Source organism: Desmodus rotundus, chromosome 2 (genome assembly GCF_022682495.2).
Source record: "Desmodus rotundus isolate HL8 chromosome 2, HLdesRot8A.1, whole genome shotgun sequence".
NCBI classification, from domain to species: domain Eukaryota; kingdom Metazoa; phylum Chordata; class Mammalia; order Chiroptera; family Phyllostomidae; genus Desmodus; species Desmodus rotundus.
The window spans coordinates 128,429,201-128,455,383 of NC_071388.1; the positions used below are offsets into that span (position 1 = coordinate 128,429,201).

Genomic DNA, 26,183 nt, shown 5'->3' on the forward strand with positions numbered 1-26,183 from the left:
AGTATATGGTTGTTTAGTGAGGGATAAGATGAGGTAATGTTGTTTATCTTCAGATGCCGCTATGTTTTCCCTTCCTATCTGGAATATACTTTGATTGTCAGTAAGGAATATGAAAGTCTAATTTGTAGGAAAAAAGAAACATATTTTGATTGTAAGTGAGCTTCTGGAGTCCTGCCACTCAGGAAGTCAGTTTTTAGGATCATGACTTAGAGAGAGGCAGGATGAGGGTTCTTCACCTGAAACACACACACGAGCAAGGTAACCTACTCAAAGGTAACCTGCCTCATCCTGGTATTCTCATGCTGCAGCCTTTTATCGAGAACTACACACTGAACTTGTACTTATTTAATAAGTATTTTAATTCAAACATCTCAAGAATGTTTTTGGCTCTTAGTTTTAACTATATGCACATTTTAAGAAAACATCCAGTTAGGAAAAAGAAAAGGTTTAACCTATGGATATTCTTTTAAAGAATATGAGAAACTTTTAAACTATAAATGTTACCTATATATTTTTCTTGGCAAGTTGGTGGTTATTTATAAAAAAACAATACCTGAGGTTTGTGTGTCTACTCATAAATTTTCCACTCTTTTAACATTTGGGTTTAAACATCGCTTTAAAGGACACCTTGATTAAATTCACTGTTGGGTTTCACTATTATGTAAAGAAGTCTCCTGGTCTTAAAAAACATAGTTATCAGCACACTTAAAAATGCCTTTGGCAAAAATGCTTAGTGTCTCCCTGGATTATTTGAGAAGCTATATCCTAAAGCCGTGAAATTGAAGGGCTAATTTATTCATAAAAATACAAGTTACTTTTTCTTCTTTTAAGGAGACTCCTTACATTAGGTAAAGTTTAGGGTGTCATTGAAGAAATCTAAATTACTACCCATTTTGTCATCCCTTTACTCCCATGGTTTGTACGTGATGACCTGTGTGGGGAGGTGCAGGTAATACACTGGGAACAAGCCCAGACTGCTAGTTTTTTCTCATCAACCACAGGGGCGTTGTGAAAACACTGTCCATGTCTATCCTTCTGTGCCCTATATATAAATATTGACACTTCTGAGCCCAGCTGAAGATCTCTTGGGGATAGTAGCCAATGGAAAAAAATAGCTAAATCATATATGATTACATAGTTTTGTGAACCTAGGGCTATTATAATCAAAGAAAATCCTAGGAACCATTAGTGGGCTGTTCCTCTCTGTCATCCGCTCCCCTGACTCTCTGGCTGCACTTCATTGAGGCACTCGTGTCTAAGCTGCTCCCCTTGGCGCCTCCCACCACTTTCCCCAGAAGTCAGTTGCACTGTGTATGGGTTGAATCACTGTGTCCTTTCTCCTGATGTGTGCACTTTAACATATGTCCAGGTTATCAGCCTGAGTCTCTGCTCCTTAGGAAAACATCCTTGAAATTTGAGTAATATGGTTCCAATTCAGTTTTTCCTTTCTCCCTCATCGGTATGTTAGGGAAGCAAGTTAATGTAGACCTTTATCATTTTCTTGTGATTCTTCTTTTTGACTCCATTGAGGGGACATGTTCACACACATTCACCAAATTAAAACAGAATCAAAATGGTCACAGAAATATTTCTGCGAGTTTGTGCCCTTTCCAACATGTTAGGTTAGTAAGCCAAAGGGAAGACAGCATGGGCACATATCCTTCCTGAAATGGGTGTCGGGGTGTGTTGCTGAGCACCCAGGGGTCAGGACCGAAACCTGGCCTGCTCTGTGTTGTTCAGGCTCAGACACACCACTTACCTGAGCTCCAGTTTATCATCCCACCACTCAGCGTCTAACCAGAGAGTCCTGAAAGTTCCTCCCTCCTATTTCAGTCTACGCAGAACACTAGATTAGATTGAATTCCTTGGTCTCATTTTGGTAAATTTAAGAGATCTAAATGAATGACATATTTTAGTTGACAAGGCAGACTAAAACCTCTTACCATTTTAGTTTCTGTGTTTTGGAATTATACCAAATGAGTCTGTGCATATACAGAGTAAATTTAGAACTACTTAAAATCAGTAGGTGATTTATTTAAAAGTGACAGCTTTTTCTTATTAGCTGTTTCCTGATTTCTCTCCAATTCCTCCCAATAAGGAGGCCATTTGAATGAGGTCGATGATATTTGTTTAGCTTTTATGTTTTAATGTACAGTACTTGATTTTTCAGGATGGTCTGTATCCCTCCCTTAAGACCATCTCTGCCTCACTTACCCCCAGTTGTCCCAGAGACTCACTTAGTCTAGAGGAATGAGCGGAGGTTGTGAGTGCTGACACTAATGGCCTGGCTGCGCTATGTACTATATCAAGCTATGTTCACATAACTAGGAGGGTTCTTTACAGTGACTTTTCCTGAGCAAAGTAAGTCTGCTCTATGACTGTCTTAACCATTTTTAAGTGTACATCACAGTAGTGTTAATTATACACACACTTGTACAACACATCTCTAGAACTTTTTTTATCTTGCAAACCTAGACAATGATATTTTATTTCATGCTTCTGTTTTATTCTTTGAAGTAGCATCTTTTATTGGAGGTACTGGCTTATGTGAAAAAATATAAAATATACTAAGCAAAGGAGCAGAATCTGTGGTTTCACTTAAGGTTTGGGTTTTGTGGAACATTCTGAAGAGACAGGTGTAAAGACACAGGTCAACAGTCTGTCATGTGGGTCATAAAAATAGAGTTTTGTTGACCTGAGAAGGGAAAAAGTGGGGAAAGCCAGAAGGGGTCCTTAGAGACTATTTCCCCAGAAGAACAGAAATATTGGTACTTCATCAGAGGCCAATCAATTCCTCTTCCTTGGAATGGACTATCACATAAATAGTGTCTCCCTCACCTACCTTTTACTCTACAACCTACTGGGTGGTTTTGAGTTATTTTGAAGTCCTAAGAAATACATTATTAAAAAATTGAAGTGGAAGATCAAGTATGAAGGTCTTCACCTGAAACTTTCAGATATTCAAAACTTAAGTCTCTAATCCCTTAATGGGATATAAGAATTGTCTCTTTTTTTCCCTAACAATTTTAAGTTCATAAAGAACTAAGCCCTCTAGATTTGATCTGTGCTTCTAATGCTTTTTATTGCCACTTTGCTATACGAACTAAGGTTTATGTGCAAAATGTCCACATTTAAAAAAATGGAATTACGGCATTAACCATGAATCTACAGCAGAGTGGATCATTATCTCAAGTGCATGCGTGCCAGGGCTGCTTGTTATGACATCGGTTTCAAATCCATTTTTATTGAATTACTATCTCTATGCTTTTGGATTTCAAACTTATCCATGGCAAGTATTTCTTTTGTATGTTTGTCGGGTGAAGTTTCCTGCTCATTCTTTGTAACCACAGGTGGAAGCCACAGAAATGGAGCCCCTGCATCCTAGTGCCAGAGTCTGTCAGGCAGGGCGTCATGAGCACCACTGAAGCCTGTGGAAAAGGGGTGCAAACAAGAGGTAAGAGGATTTTAAAAGTTTTACTCTTTAGAATGAAGCTTAAAATTATGTTACTCTTATAAACTGTTGATTATATTTGTATTGGAATGAGTTGTGATGTTATTAGATTGGCTTATTTGTTAGCATTTGAAGTTAAGTTTGGCATCAGTGAATGCTGGTATTAGACCATCTTTTAACCATAATCAGCTAATGCTTCTAAGGACTGATGCTATGTAAGTGAACATCTGTTCTCAGTCGTCAGCACACCCAATGCTGCTTCCAAATGCATGTTGGGTATTAGCCAAAGAATGAAGGGTATGTCAAGATTAGACCCAATAGTATACATTGTACTAATTAGTACTAATTAAATATTTATCAAATGAATGAAAGGATAACAAAATTAATTGATTGACTGATCTTAATAATGACTTAAACCTTAGTGTTATGTAAATATATATATATATTTGTTATATATTCTATATATAATACATACAGAAAGGAACTATTAAACTTTCTCGAAGGCATTGTGAATAGGTTTCTGGATCTGTGTAATAGTGTCTTTAATCATCAATGTCTAGAAGGTGTGTCCTGTGGAAATCTCTGAAAAGCAGTCAGAGACTCATCAGGCTGCTCACTTCTGTGTTTCATTTATAATCCAGGTGCTAGTAATATGAGGTTTGATAAGAAGCGCTTTAGTCTTAAAATCTTACCACTTTGTCACTCGAGAGATGTGTGTAGTGAAAGGAGACCTTGTGGGACCAACCGCATTACACTGGTTTTCTAATTCTTCTAAATGTCACACTTAGAATTAAGTTTAGCTCCCTGTTTCATAGGTTATTGTGTTAGTCAGGATCAATCATCGCAGACAGCACAGTAGATACCTTTTGTTGAAGAGCACAACATGGCCAGGTAGCCATCTTAAATTCCAGTTCAATGTCATCATTGATGTGTTGTCTGGAGGAAACATTCCTCTCTTTGGAATGAAGACCTGTAGGCCAGCAGAGCATAAGATCAAGGGAACCAAAGGCAAAAATTTTACTAGTGGGTCACTAGGGGTAAGAGTGAGTGGTGTGTTTGTTCAAATGTACCAGTGACTGAGTCAGCTCATCCAACTCCTTGTGACTCTACGTCCACAATGTCCTGTCCTCAACAGCCCTGTTCAGCTACTATGGATGCATGCTTATGGCTTTTTTTATGGAGTCAGTTCATCTCATAACTGGTCTTTCTTTTTTCCTGCAGAAATCTATTTTCCCCAGTATTATTGTCTTTTCCAAAGAAGCCTGCATTCTCATGATGTGCCCCAAGTATGACAGCTTCAGTTTTGTCATTTTTTTGCTTCTGGCAATGGTTTGGGCTTAATTTGCTCTAGGACCCACTTGTTTATCTATGTGGTGGCCCAGGGTATCTGTAGAGCTCTCTTACAAAACCATATTTCAAATTAATCTTTCTTTTCTTATCAGCCACCTTCACTGTCCAACTTTTGCATCCATACAAAATAACTTTCGATTATGAGGGTGAGGATGATTTTAGCCTCGATCTCTAATGACACATCTTTGCTCAAATGATCTTTCCTAATTCTTCCATTGCTATCTTTCGATAGCTATGGGAAAAACATTATTGGATGCTGAATCACAGCATCTATAGCCTTCTGCAAAACCTCATCCCTGCTCTGCATGGTATTGCCACATAGCTGGTGTTGTAACTGAGTCTTAAAAAGACCTTTCCATCATTATATCAAGCCAGCTGCTTCAGCATAGTGTGGAATATGGTGAAACCAGTAAATTCCGTGGGCCCTTTGCAACATTTAATTTGCTATGAAGTGAGCTGCTTGGTCAGAAGCAATGCTGTGTGGAATATCGTGACTATAGACAAGTCATTCTGAAAGTCCACAAATGGTAGTTTTGGCAGAAGCATTGCATGCAGGGAAGGTAAATTCATATCCAAAATAAGTATCTATTCCAATAAGAACAAAATGTTCCTCCCCATATGATGGAAGTGTGATCAACCTGCCATCTTGTTAGCTGGCTGCTCATTCTGGGGAATGGTGCCAGATTGGGATTTCAGCGTCTGTCCCTGCTGCTGCTAAATTGGGTGTTCAGTGGTGAACATAACCAGTGAGGCCTTGGTGAATGGAAGTCCATGTTGCTGACTCCATCTAAGAGTATAACCTCCATTCCCGCCATTATGCCTACTTTGTTCATGAGCCCATTGGGTGATGGAAGGTATAGCTGGAGAAAGAGGCTCACTGGTATCCACCTAATATGTAATCCTATCCACATGATTGTTAAAATCATCTGCTGAAGTGACCCTTTGGTGAACATTTACATGGGATATAAATATGTTCCCACTTTTTGCCCATACAGAGAGGTCTACCTGCATACCTCTTCCTAAATTTCCTTGCCATCAATTTTATAATCATATTCTGTTCAAGACCTTGACCCTCCAGGAAATCCATTGGCCACAGTCTATAAGTCTAAATATAATCACATGTCTGGCCATGTCTGGTTCCAAGCAAAGTGAGCAACCAGGGGCACTGCTTTAAGTTCTATCCAGTGGGAAAATTTCCCTTCACCTTTGTTTTTCAGGGATATCTCAGAAAGGGGCATAGTGCTGCAGCTGTCCATGTGGGGGTTGTACCCACATATCATTCAGAACCATCTGTAAACCAGGCCTGAGTCTTTTCTTCTATCAACTGATTTAGGGAACTCCCCATGAGCCTTTCTGTGCAGGCTGGGAGAGAGAAGGTAGTGTGGCAGGAGTGGAGACCATGGCCATGTGCCCATTTCTTTATGTAACTAACTTGTACCTTCAGGGCTTGCTTGGGTCCAGTCATCCATATCCATATCCATATCCATATCCATATCCATATCCATCTATGTCTATATCTATATCTAATATATGTCCATATCTATCCATTTATTTAGTGATGGAGTATCCTGTATACACCCTACCTTATGGATTGGTGGGTCAGATAACACCCAATTCATGAGAGCCAGCTTGAGTTGCATGATAACTTGGTGGCCCATGGTTAAGCTTTTAGTCTCTAGTCTAAAGTAACCATAACAAGCCAAATGCCATTTTTCAAAGAATAGTAGTTATCTACAGAGGGTGGTGGGGCTTTTCTCTAAAATCCGAAGTACTTGCACTGCGATTCACTTATAGCAGCCTGCCAAAGGCTCCAAACAGCATCCCTATCTGCCACTAATACTTCAGTGGTATTAGATCTGCTGGATCATACGGCCCAAAAGGCAGAGCAGCATGCACTGTAACCTCAACTTGTTTGGGAGATTTTTCTTATTCTAGGTGCCACTCAAAACTAGCAGTTTTTCTGGTCACTTGGTAAATTGGCTGGAATAACACATACATGAAGAGTATGTTGTCTCCGAAATCCAAAGAGGCATCCTAGATATTGTGTCTATTTTGGTTGTAGGAGGACCAGATACAACAACTTACCCTTCACTTTAGAAGGGGTATCTCAACATGCCCCATGACACTGAACCTCTAGAAATTTCACTGAGGTAGGAGGCCCCTGAACTTTTTCAAATATGTTTCATACCCAGTGACAGGAAACATCTTATCAGAGTGTCCACATTAGTTGTTACTTTTTGCTTCCTAGCTCCAAACAGCATGATATCATTAACCTACTGGACAAGTGTGATATCTTATGGAAGGAAAAGACTGATCAAGATGACCACAAACTAAATTGTAAAATAGGGCCAGAGAGTCGCTATGCCCTGATATAAGACAGTGAATGTGTATTGCTGGATTTTCCAGCTAAAAGCAAACTGCTTCTGGTGGTGTTTAATGCCTTCAAATACAGTAAGATTTGGGACTGTGTCTTCCACATGATTTTAGGGGGATACAGTTCAGTTCATAACAGTTACACTTTGCAAATTATGCTCCCATCAGAAAATTTACAGATTGGCAAGGTTGTTTGATATAGGACTGTGATGAGGCTGTACAGTCAATTACTTTGTGTAAGTTATAAGGGATGGGCTCCATAAAAAAAATTTACTTCCATGTCAGAAAATTGTTGTAGTAATGTGATTTTGTTGTTACCTTTGCCTACTTTCAGCTAGAAAATTGTTATAAAACATCTAGATCAGCATTTTCTTAAATGGTACCTTCGTGTGGTGCATAACTTCATATTGTGAACTGGATTTGATATTCTATAATACTAAGTATCAGAATGGTTGGTTATTATAAAAACTTTTAGGAAGTTCTTCAGAGACACTGCTTCTAAATTGGAGAGAGTCTTATTGCAAATAAATGGTGAATTATTTCATCTGTCTTGGAAGATTTCTACTTTGGATTTCAATTTAAGTCCTGATAGTCCTTTAGGCAAGTGACCTACTTGAATTTTCCCCAAAATAAACACCAATGCCAGAGAATTCCTAGTGTTTAGTTGTGGAGAAATTTTCACTTTTATTAATTATTATTATTATTTTAAATCCTCACCTGAGGATATCTTTATTGATTTCAGAGAGACACGAATGGTTGGGGAAGAGAGAGAGAGAAAGGCATCAGTGTGAGAGAGAAGCAGGAATTGGTTGCCTCCTGTACATGCCCCAACCAGGGATCGAACTGGTAATCTTTTGGAGTATGGGACAATACTCCAACCTAGCCAGGGCTGCACTTTTAAAGTAGTAGGACGACTCTCCAATTTTACGATAGTGGAGCAAAGACATTTATACTACCATCTTTTCTCTAAAATTACTTTAAAACCAGCAAGGCAAACATGAAATAGTAATATAAAGTTACTCTCCCATGAGATCTCCTTTATAAAATTTCTCCAGAGAACAAGAAGTAGACAAAGTAAGTTCACCTTCAAGTACATTAGGATCCATTCTGCAACTTCAATCAAAACATATGATGTTGTTGCAAAGGGTATAAGCTCCTTCTTTCTCTCTGCTGCATAGAATTCCATTGTGTAAATGTACCATAGTTTTTGGATCCACTCATTTGCTGATGGGCACTTAGGTTGCTTCCAGTACTTGGCTATTTACACTGTAATTGAATAACAATAAAAATTTTAAAAAAAGAAACTAAAGAAAAAAAACATATGATGTGGAACGTGAATGGAGATATGGTAAAGTACTTCTCAGAACAGTTAGCAGGGGTGAAGGTTTGGGGCTGAAGGGAAACAAAGCAATTTAGCCTGGACACCTCCATAAAAGTACTATGTACTGCAAAAGGAAGTATGCGAGGTTGTGTGTGTGTGTGTGTGTGTGTGTGTGTTGGGGGTGGGAGAAAAAACAGGGGGCTTTTGAAAGTCTGATTAAAGATCAGTGAGCATTCTGCCCCCTCATTTTCTCATCTTTGACTATGCACGGTCAGGTTCTTTCTGTTCTTGTAGGACCTTAGAGGTTTATTCTCTGGGGATATAAAACCAGATATATTGTACACTTTGAGCAACAAGCAGAAGGGATGGAGATGAGGGGAGGGACTCAAATCAGAATCACCAACGGAAAGTCTGAGTAAGGAATCAGGAGACCTTCAGTGCCCTCCTTCCAGCTGCTTTAACATACTAGCCCGTTGGCTTTTACACTCCTTAGTCCCATGGAATCCCTATCAGTCTGGAAACACTCTAAATTTTAGTTTATCTTTCAAGATGTTTTGAATCACAGAGGGAACATGAATTTATTCATACCATAAAGTCTTGAAAAGGCCAGCTTGGGCTTACAAATTCCAACAAGAAAAATTTCCCCTCACCATTCAGTGTTAAGTTTTGTACATGCAATTGACCTTGCTAAGACCTTTTGCTTGGCAAATTTATCCTTAGTTAACCTTCACCCTTAATCTGAGGGCCAGCTTTTGAGGTCATCACTTCTGGTATGGGGACTTTTATGAAATTCTCCATACAGGTGATGGGAAGTGAAGCCAGGGAAGTGGAAACTTTGGTCTCCATGGCTTGAGAGAAACCCTCAGGATAAAAATTGTCTTTCCTGTTTAGCTTCCATCCCAAGCTTCTACCTTGTTATGCTTTATGGGCTACTTTGTTTTGGGCCAGCCCAGCAATACATTCAGAAGATAAGTATTTTGTTTATTATTTTTTTGTTCATTAGAAAGGTATTTTATGACATCTAAGCCATTATACTGCCAAAAATAGAAGTAGTCCTTGTTTTACCTTATTGTGTTTATGTCTCTGACCTGGTTAATTTATTTATTGTAAAAACATATTTAAACAATGTACTTCTAATTGAAAAAAGAGGGGAAAAAAAACAAGGGCAGGTAGGATTATAACTGTAGCTAAATGTCCATACCATCTCCACAAAGACAGGCAGTTTGGGTTCCACTGTTCCAGCTATCCCATAATTCAGGGACAAAGGTATACTCTGTGCCTAGCTTCTTGTGCGTTATCTGAATAAAGAAGGATAGTAGCTCAGTTTTTATGGCAGATGAAAGTGTAAGAGGAAGAAACTTAAATATTCTAACATACTTTGATGAAACTGACCTTAATAGGGTAAATCTTTACTTTTAAAAACAGAAAAAGTGAAGATGCTGACATTCTAGGAAGCATGTGATTTTGTCTGTAGAGTGATATGGTCTGATTCCTGTTTTGCTGCTCATTGTTGCCCCTTGAAAACTGGCATAATGGACTTGCCACTATTTTTCTTTTGGATATTATTTTCTTATCATTCATAAGCTTGCAAGCATACACTATTATATCATAGAGACTCAACATCTAAAGCAATATAATGAAAACAGAGTAGGTATTATATATCAAAATTGTTTTGTCTAAGATATCCTTGACTTCTGTGAAATACCTGCATTCTTTTTTTCGTTCATTTTCACTGAACACTGTTTATGTGGACCAAAGCAGGCAGATCTCTAATCTCTGTCAAGTATTTTTTTGTTCTTCCTTAATTTGTTTTTGTCACCACGAAAGGCATAGTCTTCTTACACAATAATTTTTATGAAATCTGTTCCTTTTTCTTGACAGTCAAAGAATCTCCTTAAAATGAAGGTACTTTTCCAGAAAAAAAATTGGGCAAAATAACCCACTTTCAAAATAGGTTCTGGATTACTTTATTTTTATAAAAGGAGAGGATTAGAAATTGCTAGGCAGGAGTGATGTTGAGGAATGGCAGTGTAAGAGATCCCCTTGGCTTCTCCCCTTGAACTTTAATAATTTGAACACCTGTAATTCAACAAAGGATTCCCTGTTCCATGCACAAACATGTCTGAAAGATCTGCACATTGTAACATCTAAACGTGAGCCAATGGGAATGAACCATGGAGGTGAGAATGAAGAAAAGCTGTGACAAGCCAGGGACACAGCTCCTGAGCTGGGATCTCATGCCCCAGCTCAGCCCAAAGTGGGCAGTATGAGCTGCAGCTGAGCCTAGAAACCTGGGCAAGGATGAAGCACAGAGATGTAGCCATATGCTGGCAATTGGCATTCCAGGCAGAGAAACAAAGCCATGGAACCTTGGCATTCCTTAGCTTCCCAGAGCTCGCCTCCCTTTGTCCTTCTTGTCAGGTTATAGAACACATTATCAGCAAACCTGAGAACTTGTACTACAGAATCACTTTTTCCCTGAGTGACAGGCACACTCTTTGACCCTGGTTTGGGTAGAGGTGCAAGGGGGATGCCTCAGAGGTTCACTGGTATCCATTGCCAGGAGGGCAAAGCAACAGAAGAGGCAGTTGCGTTCTCCAGCTCACCCCACACCCATGAATCTTGGATACTTTGCCAGTGGCTTGTGACTGCAGGGGACAGCCCTGGAATTTCAAGGATTTGGAGACACACGGCCCACCCCATTACCTTGCAAGACTGGTCCCTTGGGACTGGGATGACCAAGTCACAGGGGAGGTACCCACCTTCCAAGGAATCATAGGCCATTTTCCACAACCCTGTGGAGATCTGAAAAGCCAGAGAAGTTCAAGAGAGCTAAAAAACTTGTAATTCAACACTACCTACTGGAAAACAATGAAAAGACTTCCTATCAATCTACTAGAGAGGTGACACTCATACATAAATTCCTAGACAGAGAAAAAATCCATCAAATACCACAAATAACCAAGAAAAAAGGCAACTCAGAAAGAAAATGAAAAATCTCCAGAAAACACATCTAAAGACATGGAAATAAATGACTTAAATGACAGTGCATTCAAAATTGCAGTTCTGAGAAAAACTCAACAAGATGCAAAAAAATAAAAATAAAATGGCGATTTAAAGATCTCAGAAAACAAGTCAACAAACAAAATGAGTACTTGACCAAAGACATTGGAACTTTAATCTCTGCCTTCCCCATCTATCTCTTGCTTCCTTCTTCTCTCTCTCTTTCTCTAAAATCAATTAAAAAATAAAAAAGAACCAAACAGAAATTCTGGAGATGAACTCAATAAGAGAAATCAAGAATTAATTAGAGGGCATACAAAATAGATCCAAACAGATGAAAGAAAGAATCAGTGATATCAAAGATACAAATATAGAAATGCAAATAATACAGAGGAAAGAAGAGAGAGACTTGAGCACACACACAAATGAAAGTAGTCTATGAGGACTCTCTGGCTCCATCAGAAAGAGCAGTTGAAGAATAATAGGCATAATGGAAGAAGAGGGGGAGAAGGGAATGGAGAGCCTTTTCAAACAAATAGTTGATGAGAACTTCCTAAACCTGAGGAAAGAACTGGATCCTCAAATCCAAGAAGCAAAGAGGACACCTAATTACCTCAATCAAAAAAGTCTTTCACCAAGGCACGTTGTATTAAAATGTCAAAAGTTAATAACAAAGAAAAATTCTCAAGGAAGCCAGGAAAAGGAAGAAAGTAACCTATAAAAGAAAATCCATTAAATAATTATCAAAAACCTCAGAAGACACTTTGTAAGATAGAAGAGAATAGAGCAAAATACTCAAACTAAAGGAAGAGAGAACTTATCACCCAACAATAATATATCCAGCAATGATATCCTTTAGCTATGAAGGAGAAATAAATACTTTTCCAGACATAAAGAAGCTGAGAGAATTTATCACCAGAAGACTCCCATTCCAGGAAGCACTCAAAGGGGTTATTGTACCTAAAATAAAGAACAAAAGGTCACAAAACTACGCTTAAGATCACCAACAAACTCATAGCATAAACAGGAATAATTTGTGACAACAAAAACATAAAAGGGAAGGTAATAAAGGTCTGAATTTGCAAAGGAGGATGGAGATCAGATGCATTCAAAGGAAAAAAGACTACCATATGTATGAAACTCCCTTTTCAAAAACCTAGTGGTAGCCACACAAACACACACACACAAATACTGAGAAACATAGCTTAAAAAAGGAGGAAACAAATACAGAATACCACCAAACAAAAACCACAGACAGAGATACGAAGGAAAAGAACCAATGGAAGTACAGAGCTATCAGAAAACAAAAAATAAAATGGCTATAGGATATCCAGCATATCCTCACATATCAATAATCACCCACACTGTAAATAGACTGAATTTACCAAAAAAAAAAGCACAGAGTAACAGATTGGATCAAAAACCAAAAAGCAATGATATGCTGCCTTCAGCAGATATAGTTAAGCGGCAAAAACAAAGTTAAAGAATGGGAAATGATTATCTAAGCAAATGGCATCTACAGAAAGGCAGGTGTAGCCATACTTATATCTGACAAAATAGATTTCAAAATTAGAAAGGTAACAAAAGACAATTTTGTTACATTTTGTAATGATAAAGGGGACCCTACATCCAGAAGAAATAACACTTCTCAGTATGTATGTACCCGATCAGGGATCACCAAAATATCTGAAGCAACTACTAACAGAACTAAAGGGAGAAACTGACAAAACACAATCATACTAGGTACATAAATACTCCATTTACAGCTCTAGATAGGTCATCCAAAACAAAAATCAATAAACGAATATTGGCCTTAAATGACACAGTTATCCAAATGGACATAATTGACATTTACAGAGCATTTCATTCCACACCATCAGATTCTACTTTCTTCTCCAGTGCACATGGAACATTCTCAAGGATAGACCACGTGTTGGGTCACAAGAGTAGCCTGAACAAATTTAAGAAGCTTGAAATCATACCGAGCATGTGATTATAGCATTACAGACCTATCTTAGGAAACAAGAGAAATTCCAAGTAAGCAACCTAACACTACATCTTAAATAACTAGGGGGTGGGGGGAATAGAACAAGGTCAATCCAAAGACAGCAGAGGAAATGAAACAACAAAAATTAGAGCAGAACTGAATAAAATAGAGAACAAAATGACTATACAAAAAATTTAAAGAAACCAATGGGACTAAATGTATTTGCACAGCAAAGGAACAATTAACAAAAGGAAAGGACAACCCACTGAATGGGAGAACATATTTGCCAATATATCTGATAAGGAGTTGATATCCAAAACTTATAAAGAACTTTTAAAACTGAACACCAAAAAAACAATACAATTAAAAATTGGCCAGAGGGCCTAAAACAGACACTTTTCCAAAAAGAACATAAAGATGGCCAATAGACATATGAAAAGAATCTTAATGTCACTAATCATCAGATGTATATAAATTAAAACCACAATGAGATATCACCTCAAAACTGTCAGAATAACTACCATCAATAAATCAATAAACAGCAAGTGCTAGTGAGCATGTGAAGAAAGGGGAACCCTTTTGCACTGTTGATGGGAATGTAGATTGGTGCAGCCACTGTGGAAAGCAGTATGGAGGCACCTCAAGAAATTTAAATGGAATTGCCTTATGACCCAGCAATTCCACTTCTGGGAATTTATCCTATACAAAGATACTTTCCTCCTCTGTCAAAATGCAAGGGTACTTGGCATCAGAAAGAAGAGCGTGACTAGCTGGTTGACTGTCTTGACATTTTACTGACAGGTTACAATGACTTGTTTATTTTAAAAGGAGTGCTTTTGCTTCATTTCTGTGTGTTTCCCAGATAAAAGTCGGCTGATGCGCTGATTTTGAGTTAGCAACTTTACCTATAACTATCTCCCCATGAAATCAACACAATTAGAAAAGAAAAAATTTTGGTCATAAAATTTGAATATTCAGATCTACTTATGAAATATACTCAATTGCCTCTATTTTATATGGATATATAGTTACTTACATAGTTTATATAACCTTAGAAAAATTATAAAAATTAAGTTTTAAAGATTCAATTACATATAAAAGCCATAGAAAATTAAATCAGGATATAGGAGACAAAAAAAAAAGCACACTTTGCTAAAATGGCAGATATATGCATATATATTTCATACAAATTTTCATGTTTATTATCATTATTGCTTCACTACTAAGAACTTTAGAATACTCTCTTTTTAAACTTCTACCTACCATTTTTTTAAAAACTAACTTTATTGGGGTGACATTGGTTTTGAGATCATATAGGTTACAATTGTAGATTTCTATGACACATGCCCTCTACACTGCACTGAGTGACCACCACCGAAAGTCAAATCGCCAAGTAATCATTTTCCCTTCACTCTTTACTACCCTCCCACCCACCTTCCCTCTGCTAAACTGTTGTGTGTGTCTATGTTTCAGTTTTATATCTCACACATGAGTGACATCATATGATTCTTAGCTTTTTTTGACATATTTCACTTAGCAGAATATTCTCAAGGTCCAGCTATGTTATGGTAAATGGCAGTATTTCATCTTTTCTTACATTTGAGTGGTATTCCATAGCATATATGTATATCTTCTTTATCCAACCCTTTATCAAAGAACACTTGGGTTGTTTCCATGTCTGGGCCACCATAAATAGTGCTGCAATGAACATAGGGGTGCATATATCTTTGTGAATAAATGTTTTCAAGTTTTTCAGGTAGATACCCAGAAAAGGGACTGCTGGGTATATGTATGGTAACTCTATTTTAAACTTTTTAAGAAACCACCATTCTGTTTTCCACAGTGGCTACACCAGTTTACATTCCCACCAGGCAGTGAATGGGAATTTTTTTCTCCAGATCATCTTCAACACTTGTTATTACTTGTTCTGTTGATAATAGCCATTCAAACAGGTGCAGTTTTGATTTGCATTTCCCTAAGAGCTAGTGAATTGAGTATCTTTTCATGTATCCATTGGCCATTTGGATGTCTCCTCCAGAGAAGTGTGTGTTCAGGTTGTCTGCCCATTTTTTAATTGTATTGTTTGTTTGCTAGGTGTTGAGTTGTATGAGTTCTTTATATATTTGGGGCATTAACCTGTTGTCAGAGCTGTTATTTGCAAATATCATCTCCCATTTGGTTTGTTGCCTTTTGATTCATGGGAAGTTTCTTTTACTGTGCAGAAGCTTTTTAGTTTGATACATTCTTGTTCTTTTTTTTTTCTTTTATTTCCATTGTCTTTGGGGTCAAACTGATAAAATCTTTTTTAAGACCAAGTACTTATGTTGTCTTCTATGTAATTTATTGTTCCAAATCTTACATTTAGGTCTTTGATCAATTTTGAATTGATTTTTGTACTAGGGACACACTATAGTCTAGTTTCATTCTTTTGCATGTGGCTTTCCAATTTTCCCAGCACCATTTACTGAACAGGCTTTCTTTTCTTCGTTGTGTATTTTTGGCGTCTTATCAAAAAATATTTCTCATTATACATGTAGTTTTATTTCTGGGCTCTTAATTCTGTTCCATTGGTCAGTGTGTTTTTTGTTCTGCCAACACCATGGTATTTTGATTATTATTGCTCTGCAGTATAATTTGAAGTCAGGCAGTGTGACACCTCTGGCTTTTATTTTTGTTTTTTCTTTCTCAAGATTGCTTTGGGTATTTAGAGTCTTTTGTGGCTCCATTCAAATTGGATAAGTTTTTGTTTTATTTCTTCAAAAAATGACATTGAAATTTTGATGGGGATTGCATTAAAGCTATACATTACTTTGGGTAATATAAACATTTTAAATATGTTGATTCTTCCAATTCATGAACTCAGAGTATCTTTCCATTTCATTGTCTTTTTCAATCTCTTTTTTACTGTTGGCACTATTAGAAATGTCTCCTGTTGACCATCTTTGCCCACCTACACCAAGTCCCCACCATCTGTATTCATCAGAGATATTACTCTGTAGTTTATGTGTATATGTATGTTATTCTTGCTAGATTTTGGAATCATGGTTATGTTGGTCTCATAAATGTGTTAGGCTTTTTTAATTTTGGGGAAGAGTTTGAGAAGGGTAGGTTTCAAATCTTCTTTTAATGTTTGGTTGAACTCACTAATGAAGCCGTATGGTCCTGTACTTTTTTGTGGGGGGAGGGTTTCATTGTTTCATTCTGTTGTTTGATCTGTTTAGATTTTCCAATTCTTCATGATTCAGTCTAGGAAGGTTATATATTTCTATGAACTTATCCATTTCTTCTAGGTTATTGAATTTGGTGACATACACTCTTTCATAGTATTCTAGTACAGTGGTCCCCAACTTTTCGGCACCAGGGACTGGTTTTTTGGAAGATGGGGGTGGTGCAGGACAGGAGTTGGAGTTCAGGTTAGACTTGCTTGCTCACCCCCTGTGGATGGATAGGGGCCATGGTGACAGGAGGCGGAGTTCAGGCGAGCCTCTCTCACTTGCTAACAGGCTATGGCCAGTAATGGTACCCGTCCTTGGCCTAGGGGTTGGGGACCGCTATTCTAGTATGATCCTACATTTACTAGTGATGCCTGTGATAACTTCTCTTTCACTTCTGACTTTGTTTATATGAAGCTTTTCTCTTTTTTCCTAAGCAAGTCTAGCCAGGAGTTTGTCAATTTTATTCATCTTATGAAAAAATCAGCTCTTTGTTGTATTTATTTTTAATAGTTCATTGTTCTTGTATTTTTCCATTACTGTTTATTCCCCATACCGTCTTCTACCCCCCTCCCCCCTCCCCTTCAATCACCACACTGTTGTCCATGTCCATCAGTTCTTTTTTTTTGCTCAATATTTCCATCTCCCCAACTACCCCACAGAGTTTTCAGCCTGCTCTCTATCTATGGGGCTTTCTCTATTTTGTTTGTTAGTTCAGTTTGTTCATTAGATACCACATATGGGTGAAATTATACGGTACTTGTCTTTCTTCCACTGGCTATTTCACTTAGCGTAATGTTCTTCAGATCCACCCAGGCTGTCGCAAAGGGCAAAATTTTCTTCTTTTTCACAGCTGAGTAGTATTCCATTGTGTAAATGTATCATAGCTGTTCATCCACTCACCCATTAATGAACACTTGGGCGGCTTCCATATCTTGGCTATTGTAAATAACACTGCAATGACTACAGTGATGCAAATAGTCTTTCAAATTACTGTTTCAGGTTCTTTAGGATAGGTTGAACTTTCTAATTCTCTAGATGGAGAAATTTTTGGTCATTTAACCCTATAAGTTGATAATGTTTGGTCTCTGTGCTATTCATCTACATACATTACAACGAGAAGTCATTTCATTAGATTCAGAGAAGGAAGCAAATATGCAGGTTTTTTAAATATGACTTAAGATTTTACCGAACAGCAAGTAGGGTCCTGCTGCCCGTGGCCACCCTCTAGGCCAAATTCTGGAGGCAGAGGTTTGGTGAAAAAGGAAAGGAGTCTTTATTCAAAAGCTACACAATTTTGGAATAACAACTTTCCACATGCATTAGTCACTTAAGCCTATCAACTAAGGATGAAATATTTTTAATGCTTGAGTTTCAGCTTTAATCATTTAAGCCTATCACTTATGGCTAAAATCTTCAACTCTTGAGTTCTGATATTATTCCCCCTGTTAGTTTTTAATTATCTTATTTCTACACCAACTTGTTTACAAACTAAAACAACATAAGTTACAAATGCTACACAATTTCAGAAGAATGGCAGGCTTGTGCCCCAGAGCTCGTCCCCTCCAGAACATCCCAAAGAGAAATAACGTTTCCACCCTCTGCCAGGCCAGACCAATCCTAGGCTATGCCTGGTGTTCCTTCTTCCATTTAAAATGCCATCCTTTGGGAAACACAAGTGCTTGATCATCTTGAAACAGCATGATCATCTAGGCATCCTCGAGGACGAGAAAGAAAGCCAATCTCTGCATTCCTTCTGCTTGAATCTTCCTGCCCATAATTCCATGCACTCTGGAGGCATTCAGGTTCTCAGCCAGTCCCGTCCTGGACTGTTTACCATGGTCTCTGGCAATCTCCTCCTACTGCCCCTTCCTCCTCCTCCCCAGTGATCTGATCAGATCTGTCTGTATCAAAAGTAGTGAAAGACAGAGAAAGCCTTTCGTATTTTTTGTTTTAGTCTAGATGTGGGAGAGGGAGGGAAAGGGTTTGCTGGGAAGGAAAGTGGATTTCTGTTTACTTCAAAACTTGAACAAAAATGAGTTTCATTAGCTATGAACCAGGGATGCTTCCAGTAGATAATGGGGAGCAATTGTTTCTACCCCAGGAATTCCTTCCACAGATGTTACTGTTTCTTAAACAAGCAAAAATACTCACCAGTATGTTTACCATCCATTCAAGGGAGGCCATGATATCACTTATGGTCCCAAATCAACATTGTAGAGTCTGTAATCTAGATAATGTACAACACTTTTCAACAATTTTTGTGATACTATTTTTAATAACCGTTCTGACCTCATAGGAAAAAATTATCAGACCACAATATTCTTTGTACAAAGGTCATTCTTGGGGACCTTCCTAACTTCTGACTTCAACACAAAAAAACCCCACACCTTCAGAAAAATCAATTAAAAGACATAATGTTTGTTATTAATGTACCTTAATAATTAACTCCTGATACCAGAATGATTGATTATAAATATTTTTAAGAAACTTTACAAACCTCTGTTTTAAATATGTTTTTGAAGTGTGAAAACAAAAGAAAGATCAAGTTAGGATGTAAAAATTCAATTGACAGTGTAGGAAAACCTACTGGGAAAATTTCCTGGGGCCTTGAGACTAAAGAAAGAGGCTGACAATCCCATCAGGGTTTTGTTAAGGGGACTTACATATGAGGCAAGTTTTAGGCAGCAACAAGACTGTGTGGGTATCTTCTGCACCACCTGGCAGGCACTAAAAATTATATGTAGAGAACAGGGAAGGATGGACAAGGGTACTGGTGTGTGACCTGCCACAGATAAGGGGAAAATGCCCTAGTGCTTGCCCTGGGCAGGGCAGTGGGTTATTCCAGGAACCAGCACTCCTGGGCCGAGGGGAGGGGTTGGTTAGACAGTCTCTGAGGGGATTTACAAGAAGCCATCTCTGTTCTGGCCCGGATCTAACTCACAGGTCCCATCACAGGAACAGCCTCTCTCCATAAAACTCTCCAAATTAAAATATTCTCAGATTTTAACAGAAGAATAAGTTTTACAATATCATAGGCATTGGCTTGAGGAGGTAAATGTATGACTGATAGCAAAGATTGCATTTTAATGTAAGAGAATAATGATTCTGGGAGGTACTTTTTATTTCCTTTGCATGTATTGGGGTAGGATTAGCTTTGTGACTTTTATGGTTGCTACAGGTAGAATATGCATTTTTTTTTAATTTGGAAAGAAATTCTAAATAAATATTAAAGGAGGTGGGTGACCTAAGGTGTAATGCTTTAATAACACAATGTTAACTAAGTACAGATTCAGAGATGTAGTCTTGTACCAGCCTCTCCACTTTTAACGTAATAAACTCTAACACAAAGCACAAAGTAACTCTTCAGTCCCCGCAAAACTGCAGTCATACCCCCTAGCTGATATTTCCCTGATGAAATCATGTTGGGGTTGAGGGTGGGTAGTGAGTAGTGAGAAATGTTTTGTTTTTGAGGAATGCAGTTATTTGCTAAACTAAGAGCAATACATTTCCCTTCTGACTACCTGGCTCCTGTTACAGAACTATTTTCCCTTCAGGAATGTTAATATGCATTTCAAAGTCTACCACAAAGTGTATAAATGTAATAGCATTATTTTTCTCTTGTCCAGAACCAGAATATAGTCTCTTCAGATAGTGTGAATTTCTTGGCTTCCCTTAGCTCTCAGGTTACTAAGGTCAAGATACACATTTGTTTGTAGCCCAGGAGCCAATTTATGATTGCAGCAGACAGAGGTAATGTTTATACATTTTATTTTCATTTAGGAAAAAGGAAAACAAAAATCAGAAAATCCAACACTCTTTTTAGTAGTAGCAAGAGGAAGAGGAGCTCCTACCTCTCTGAGGCTCTAAAAACTGAAACTCTTTTTCACTACTATTCAGAATTCAAATAGACACAAAAGTTGCAAAGTAAGTGCCATTTGAGGCCAACCATGTTATGAAGGATTCACATGGTGTGATAAAACACAGTGGTTTAATCAAGATGCATGAAGAATGACAATTGTAAACCTATTAGACTCGATTAAATTCAACAGATACATAAAATAATCAACCTCATAGGGAATTCTTGAAAGGAGGAACTAGAAGTAAGAAGGTTGAGGTTCATGGGGATTTTGTAACTATACAAAGGCTTTGAAACCCTATGCCAGACTTTGGAGATGAGTTAGAAGCAATATATATAAAAAGCATTTTAAGAAAAAATCAGTTGGAATTAATAGCCAAATTTATATACAGAGCAAAGGATAGTGATGAATTGGAAGAACTTAATTATAGTTTTAGACCAGGAAGAATAGACAGTATTGATGCAAAAATAATATAATTGATATAAATAACTGACATAAAAATGGATATAGAGCTAGATGCAGTATTTGAGTATATGAGAATAATCATATCTAGAAAACACCTTTTGGAATCACCTGTTAAAGGTTGTATATAATGTCACTTTTTTCTAGGAGAAAGCAGAGAGAGAAAGAGATCTAAGACCTAGAAGCAATCTGGTGTGATGAAAAGACATTTTTTTCACCTCAGAATATCAAGACCCTTGGCTCAAATCCTGGTTTTTCCAATCACTAATTTTGTGAGAGTGGTTAAACTGCTTCACCTCTCTGTCCTTAATTTCTGCATTAGGAATAGTGATTCCAGTTTCTTGCTGCTCTTACAGCATTTATAGTTGCTCGGGAAATATTAATCCCCTTTCCTTTTCCAAAACTTGGAAGCTAGGAATACATATATAGAACTCAGGGAGATATAATATCACTAAGCGTGGTTTTAAAGTAATTTAGTAGAGATATTCATTGGTTACCTGAAAAAAAAAGGAAGGGAGGAAGGAAGGAAGGAAGGCAAGCAGGAAGGAAGGAAGGAAGAATCTGTGACCAAATTAAATACCTTTTAGAGCTTTTCAGTGTAGAATTAACATATTGAAGGCTCTTACAAGTGCTGCAGTAAATAAATCAATCATTTTTTTAATCAGAGAGTTTTCCCAAACCTATTTGCCCACAGAGTCATTTTTATTGAAATACCAACTAACATATTTTTCTTATTGAAAAAATGTGAGCACAGTATTATAAAATCATGGAGGGGAAATTCTCAAGAAGTATGTATGTGGCAATGCCAGTGTTTTAGAAATAAGTGTGTAAATAAAGATGGAGGAAAGGATTTGGCAATTGAGTGGACATAGCTGAATATTCAGTCCAGTCTTAGCAAAGTAATTGTAGATTTTTAAAAAAGTGTGTGTGTGTATATATACACACACACACACAAACACATACACATGCATACACATATATATAGTTTTGAGACCATGGACTCAGAGGAAACAGATATTGAATAGGTAACTTTACTGAATATTTGTCAAAGAATGAAAGAAATAGCATTATAGCTCAGAGTTCAAAGTATGAAAATAAGGCCATGCTCTACAAACAGAAGATAAAACAGAAGTAAGTACTGGAGGAAACACACTGAAGCTGTGAAAGAGGGAGAAAAAACTAATGTGAGTGTGGTTCCGAAGACAAGAGTGGATGTGGTTGAATGTGGAGGTGATTTCTGGATTTCGAAGAAAGATGGTCTGTCTTCCTGTTTTCTAAACTCTAGAGGAAATTATCAGAACACAGATGTGGAGTAAGTGAGGAAGAAGCATGAAAGAGCATTTATAAAGTGGCTCTATGTCATAGAAACCCCTTTCTCAGTAATCACACATGATCTTCACGTTGTAAATTCAGTAATCTTTTTTTTTTTTAATGCCAAAAGGGCCTATCTTTCTTTTTGAGACTCCTCACCAATACTCCCATGCCCTAGTTTGCTCCAGTGCTTCTCTACCTCTCTGGAATACTTGTGTCCTAATTTCCATGCCTGACTTCTCTTCCTTCATCCAAACCTTACATGACATCATTCTTCACAGTTCTCCTCTTTACTTTTATCACCTCCATCCGTAATGTCTCCCCATATAACTCCAACTCTTTCCAAGACGTAAGCTCTAAAGATGATCACTAGAGGAAAATATCACTCTTAATGGAATTAGAATTTTCACCTGCTGAACAGTAATCAGCCCCCAGACAATATGAGGTCTGTCCAGAAAAAGTCCAGCCATTGTTAACATAATGCAAACAGTTTGTGAGACATCAATGTAACCTGGCAGCCAAGGAGAGTGGACTGGAATGCATGTGTGTGGACAATGATGACTTCACTGTACTAGTCAGTGGGGGCGGTAGATGCTGTTGAGTGAGCATGTCTACTGTGTGGCCATTGCATTCAAAATTAGAGAGTAGAGCAACAAATCTGCATCAGATTTTGTGTTAAGCTTGAACATTCCTCTGACGAAACTTTGGATGACTCAGAAGGCTTTCAGGGCCAATGCAGTGAGTGCAGTGCAAACAAAAGTGTGGAACAAACACTTCAAAGATGGTCGAAAATCTGTTGAAAGTGATCCACGCTCTGGAAGGACTGCCCCAAGAAGAACACCTGAGGATGTTGAACGTGTTTGGGTTGCAATCAATAAGGATTGGTGACTGACACTGTGAGAACTCGAAGCTGATGTAGGGATTCCCAAAACTATTGTGTCCAAGATTTTGATGCAGGATTTTGGCATGAAATATGTTGTAGCAAAATTTGTTCCACAGCTTCTGTGACCAGGACAGAAGGAATATCATGCCGCAGTGTCTAATAACTTGAATCAAACCACTACCAATGAATCAGATTTCCTCAAGAAGGTCATAACTTGGAGGGAGCATGTGGCTGGATACTTTCTGAACAGACCTTGTATACTGATAGTTCAAATTTATTGTCTCTAAAAATGAACACACTGAGAACCAAGATGGTGGCGTAGGTAGACACACTGTGCCTCCTCGCACAACCAGAACTGATAGAAAATCAAACGGCAAGGAAGTCTGACACCAAGGAAATAAAAAATAAACATTCATCCAGACTGGTAGGAGGGGCGGAGACGGGCACCAGGGTGGAGAGGACACTCGTGGCAGTGGCAGGACCAAGACTGGCGGAGTGTGGGACGAACAGGGCAGGCAGTCTGACCACTAGCAGACCCTATGGCCCCACATTCGCGCACAGATAAACCTGGAGGGCCGGACTCAGGGTGGCAGAGAACTGGGCAGGCAGAGCCGCGGGTAGCACCCAGGAGCCCCACATTCGCACACAGATAAACCTGACAAAGGGCGGGGAGCAAAGCACAATCCAGGGCTCCAGTGCGGGAAAATAAAGCCTCAAATCTCTGATTGAAAACGCCCCTGAGGGTTGGGGCGGCAGCAGGAGAGACTCCCAGCCTCACAGGAGAGGTCATTGGAGAGACCCACAGGGGCCTCGGGCGTGCACAAGCCCACCCACTTGGGAACCAGCACCAGAGGGGCCCAGTTTGATTGTGGGTAGTGGAGTGAAAGACCGAAAGCCAGTGGAGAGGGGATCAGGCGCGATTGCCCCCTCTCAGCCCCTCCCCCATGTACAGCATCACAGCACAGCAACCAGTGTTAACCCGCCCCAGTGAACACCTAAGGCTCCGCCCCTTAAAGTAACAGCCGTGCCAAGACAAAAAAAAAAAAAAAAATGGCCCAAATGACAGAACACTTCAAAGCTCCAGAAAAAATACAACTAAGCGAGGAAGAGATAGCCAACCTATCAGATGCACAGTTCAAAACACTAGTTATCAAGATGCTCACAGAATTGGTTGAATTTGTTCGAAAACCAGATGAAAAAATGAAGCCTATGCTAAGAGAAACAAAGGAAAATGTACAGGGAACCAATAGTGATGTGAAGGAAACTGGGACTCAAATCAACGGTGTGGACCAGAAGGAAGAAAGAAACATCCAACCAGAAAAGAATGAAGAAACAAGAATTTGGAAAAATGAGGAGAGGCTTAGGAACCTCCAGGACATCTTGAAACGTTCCAACATCCGAATTATAGGGGTGCCAGAAGGAGAAGAGGAAGAACAAAAAATTGAAAACTTATTTGAACAAATAATGAAGGAGAACTTCCCCAGTCTGGCAAAGGAAATAGACTTCCAGGAAGTCCAGGAAGCTCAGAAAGTCCCAAAGAAGCTGGCCCAAGGAGGAACACACCACGGCACATCATAATTACATTACCTAAGATTACACAGAAGGAGAGAATCTTAGAAGCAGCAAGAGAAAAGGAGACAGTTACCTACAAAGGACTTCCCATAAGACTGTCAGCTGATTTCTCCAAAGAGACCTTACAGGCAAGAAGGGGCTGGCAAGAAGTATTCCAAGTCATGAAAGGCAAGGGCCTACATCCAAGATTACTGTATCCAGCAAAGCTATCATTTAGAATGGAAGGGAAGATAAAGTGCTTCTCAGATAAGGTCAAGTTAAAGAAGTTCATCATCACCAAGCCCTTATTATATGAAATGTTAAAGGGACTTACCTAAGAAAAACGAGATCAAAAATAGGAACAGTAAAAATGACAGCAAACTCACAGTCATTAATGACCACACCTAAAACAAAAACAAGAGCAAACTAGGCAAACAAGTAGAACAGGAAGAGAACCATAGAGATGGAGATCACATGGAGGGTTGTTAATAGGGGACTGGGAGGGGGAGGGGGGGAAAGGTACAGAGAATAAGTAGCATAGATGATAGGTGGAAAATAGACAGGGGGAGGGTAAGAATAGTGTAGGAATTGTAGAAGCCAAAGAACTTATAAGTATGACTCATGGACATGAACTATGGGGGGGGGGGATGTGGGAGGGAGGGGGTGGGCAGGATGGAGTGGAGTGAGGGGGAGGGAAATGGGACAATTGTAATAGCATAATCAATAAATATATTTAAAAAAATGAACACACTTTTTCACCGTAGAGGCTGAATTTTTTATCCTGAGTTTTGAATCTCAAATAGTTGCATCTCCACCCATCTGTTCATAGAAAGAGTCAACCATTAAATCCTGTAAGGTTCATCTGCAGAAAGCTTCCGTAGTCTCTGGGTTTTTTAATGACCTTCCAGCTGTTCATATCACAGGCACATTTCTTAGAAGTTCATCCTTAAGTTCTGAGGCCAGAGCTATCTGTGTAGAGTAAGCCATCTGAGTTTAACCCTCACCTACTAAAGAATATGCAGTGACTGATCTTTTGTCATTCTAAGTCATTATGTCATCCTCCTAAGCTCTTACTCTGTTTTACTTCTCCCAATGTTGTCTCCCAGAGTCCCCACCAAGTAGCTGTTGCCCAGGAACTATGTATCATACACAAAGCACTCATCAACATAAAGTTCTCCTTTAGCCTGGAAATCTTTTATCTTCTTCCACTTACATAGATTCTATATCTCCTCCTAGCCCCATCTCAGATATTACTTCAACTCCATTCTCCCAGTTGTGGGTAGGGACTTCTCAGTGTATAGTCCCTACTTACTCATACTTTATGTTTTGTAATTATATTATATCTTGAATGCCATACATATATGTGTGTGTATGTGTGTTATATGTTCTAGCTCCCAAAATACAAAGACTGTACCTTAT

At 38.5% G+C, this 26,183-nt stretch overlaps 1 protein-coding gene across 3 annotated transcripts in view; it reads left to right on the plus strand.

Moving 5' to 3' along the window:
- The window catches only part of THSD7B (thrombospondin type 1 domain containing 7B), an 865,484-nt gene that overhangs the window by 497,500 nt on the left and 341,801 nt on the right, over window positions 1-26,183 (plus strand). For all 3 annotated transcript variants that reach the window (XM_024569693.3, XM_045203176.2, XM_053918625.1), the window contains one exon: window positions 3,351-3,454. In XM_024569693.3, coding sequence (XP_024425461.2) covers window positions 3,351-3,454 — 104 coding nt within the window. The remainder of the gene's footprint in view (window positions 1-3,350; window positions 3,455-26,183) is intronic.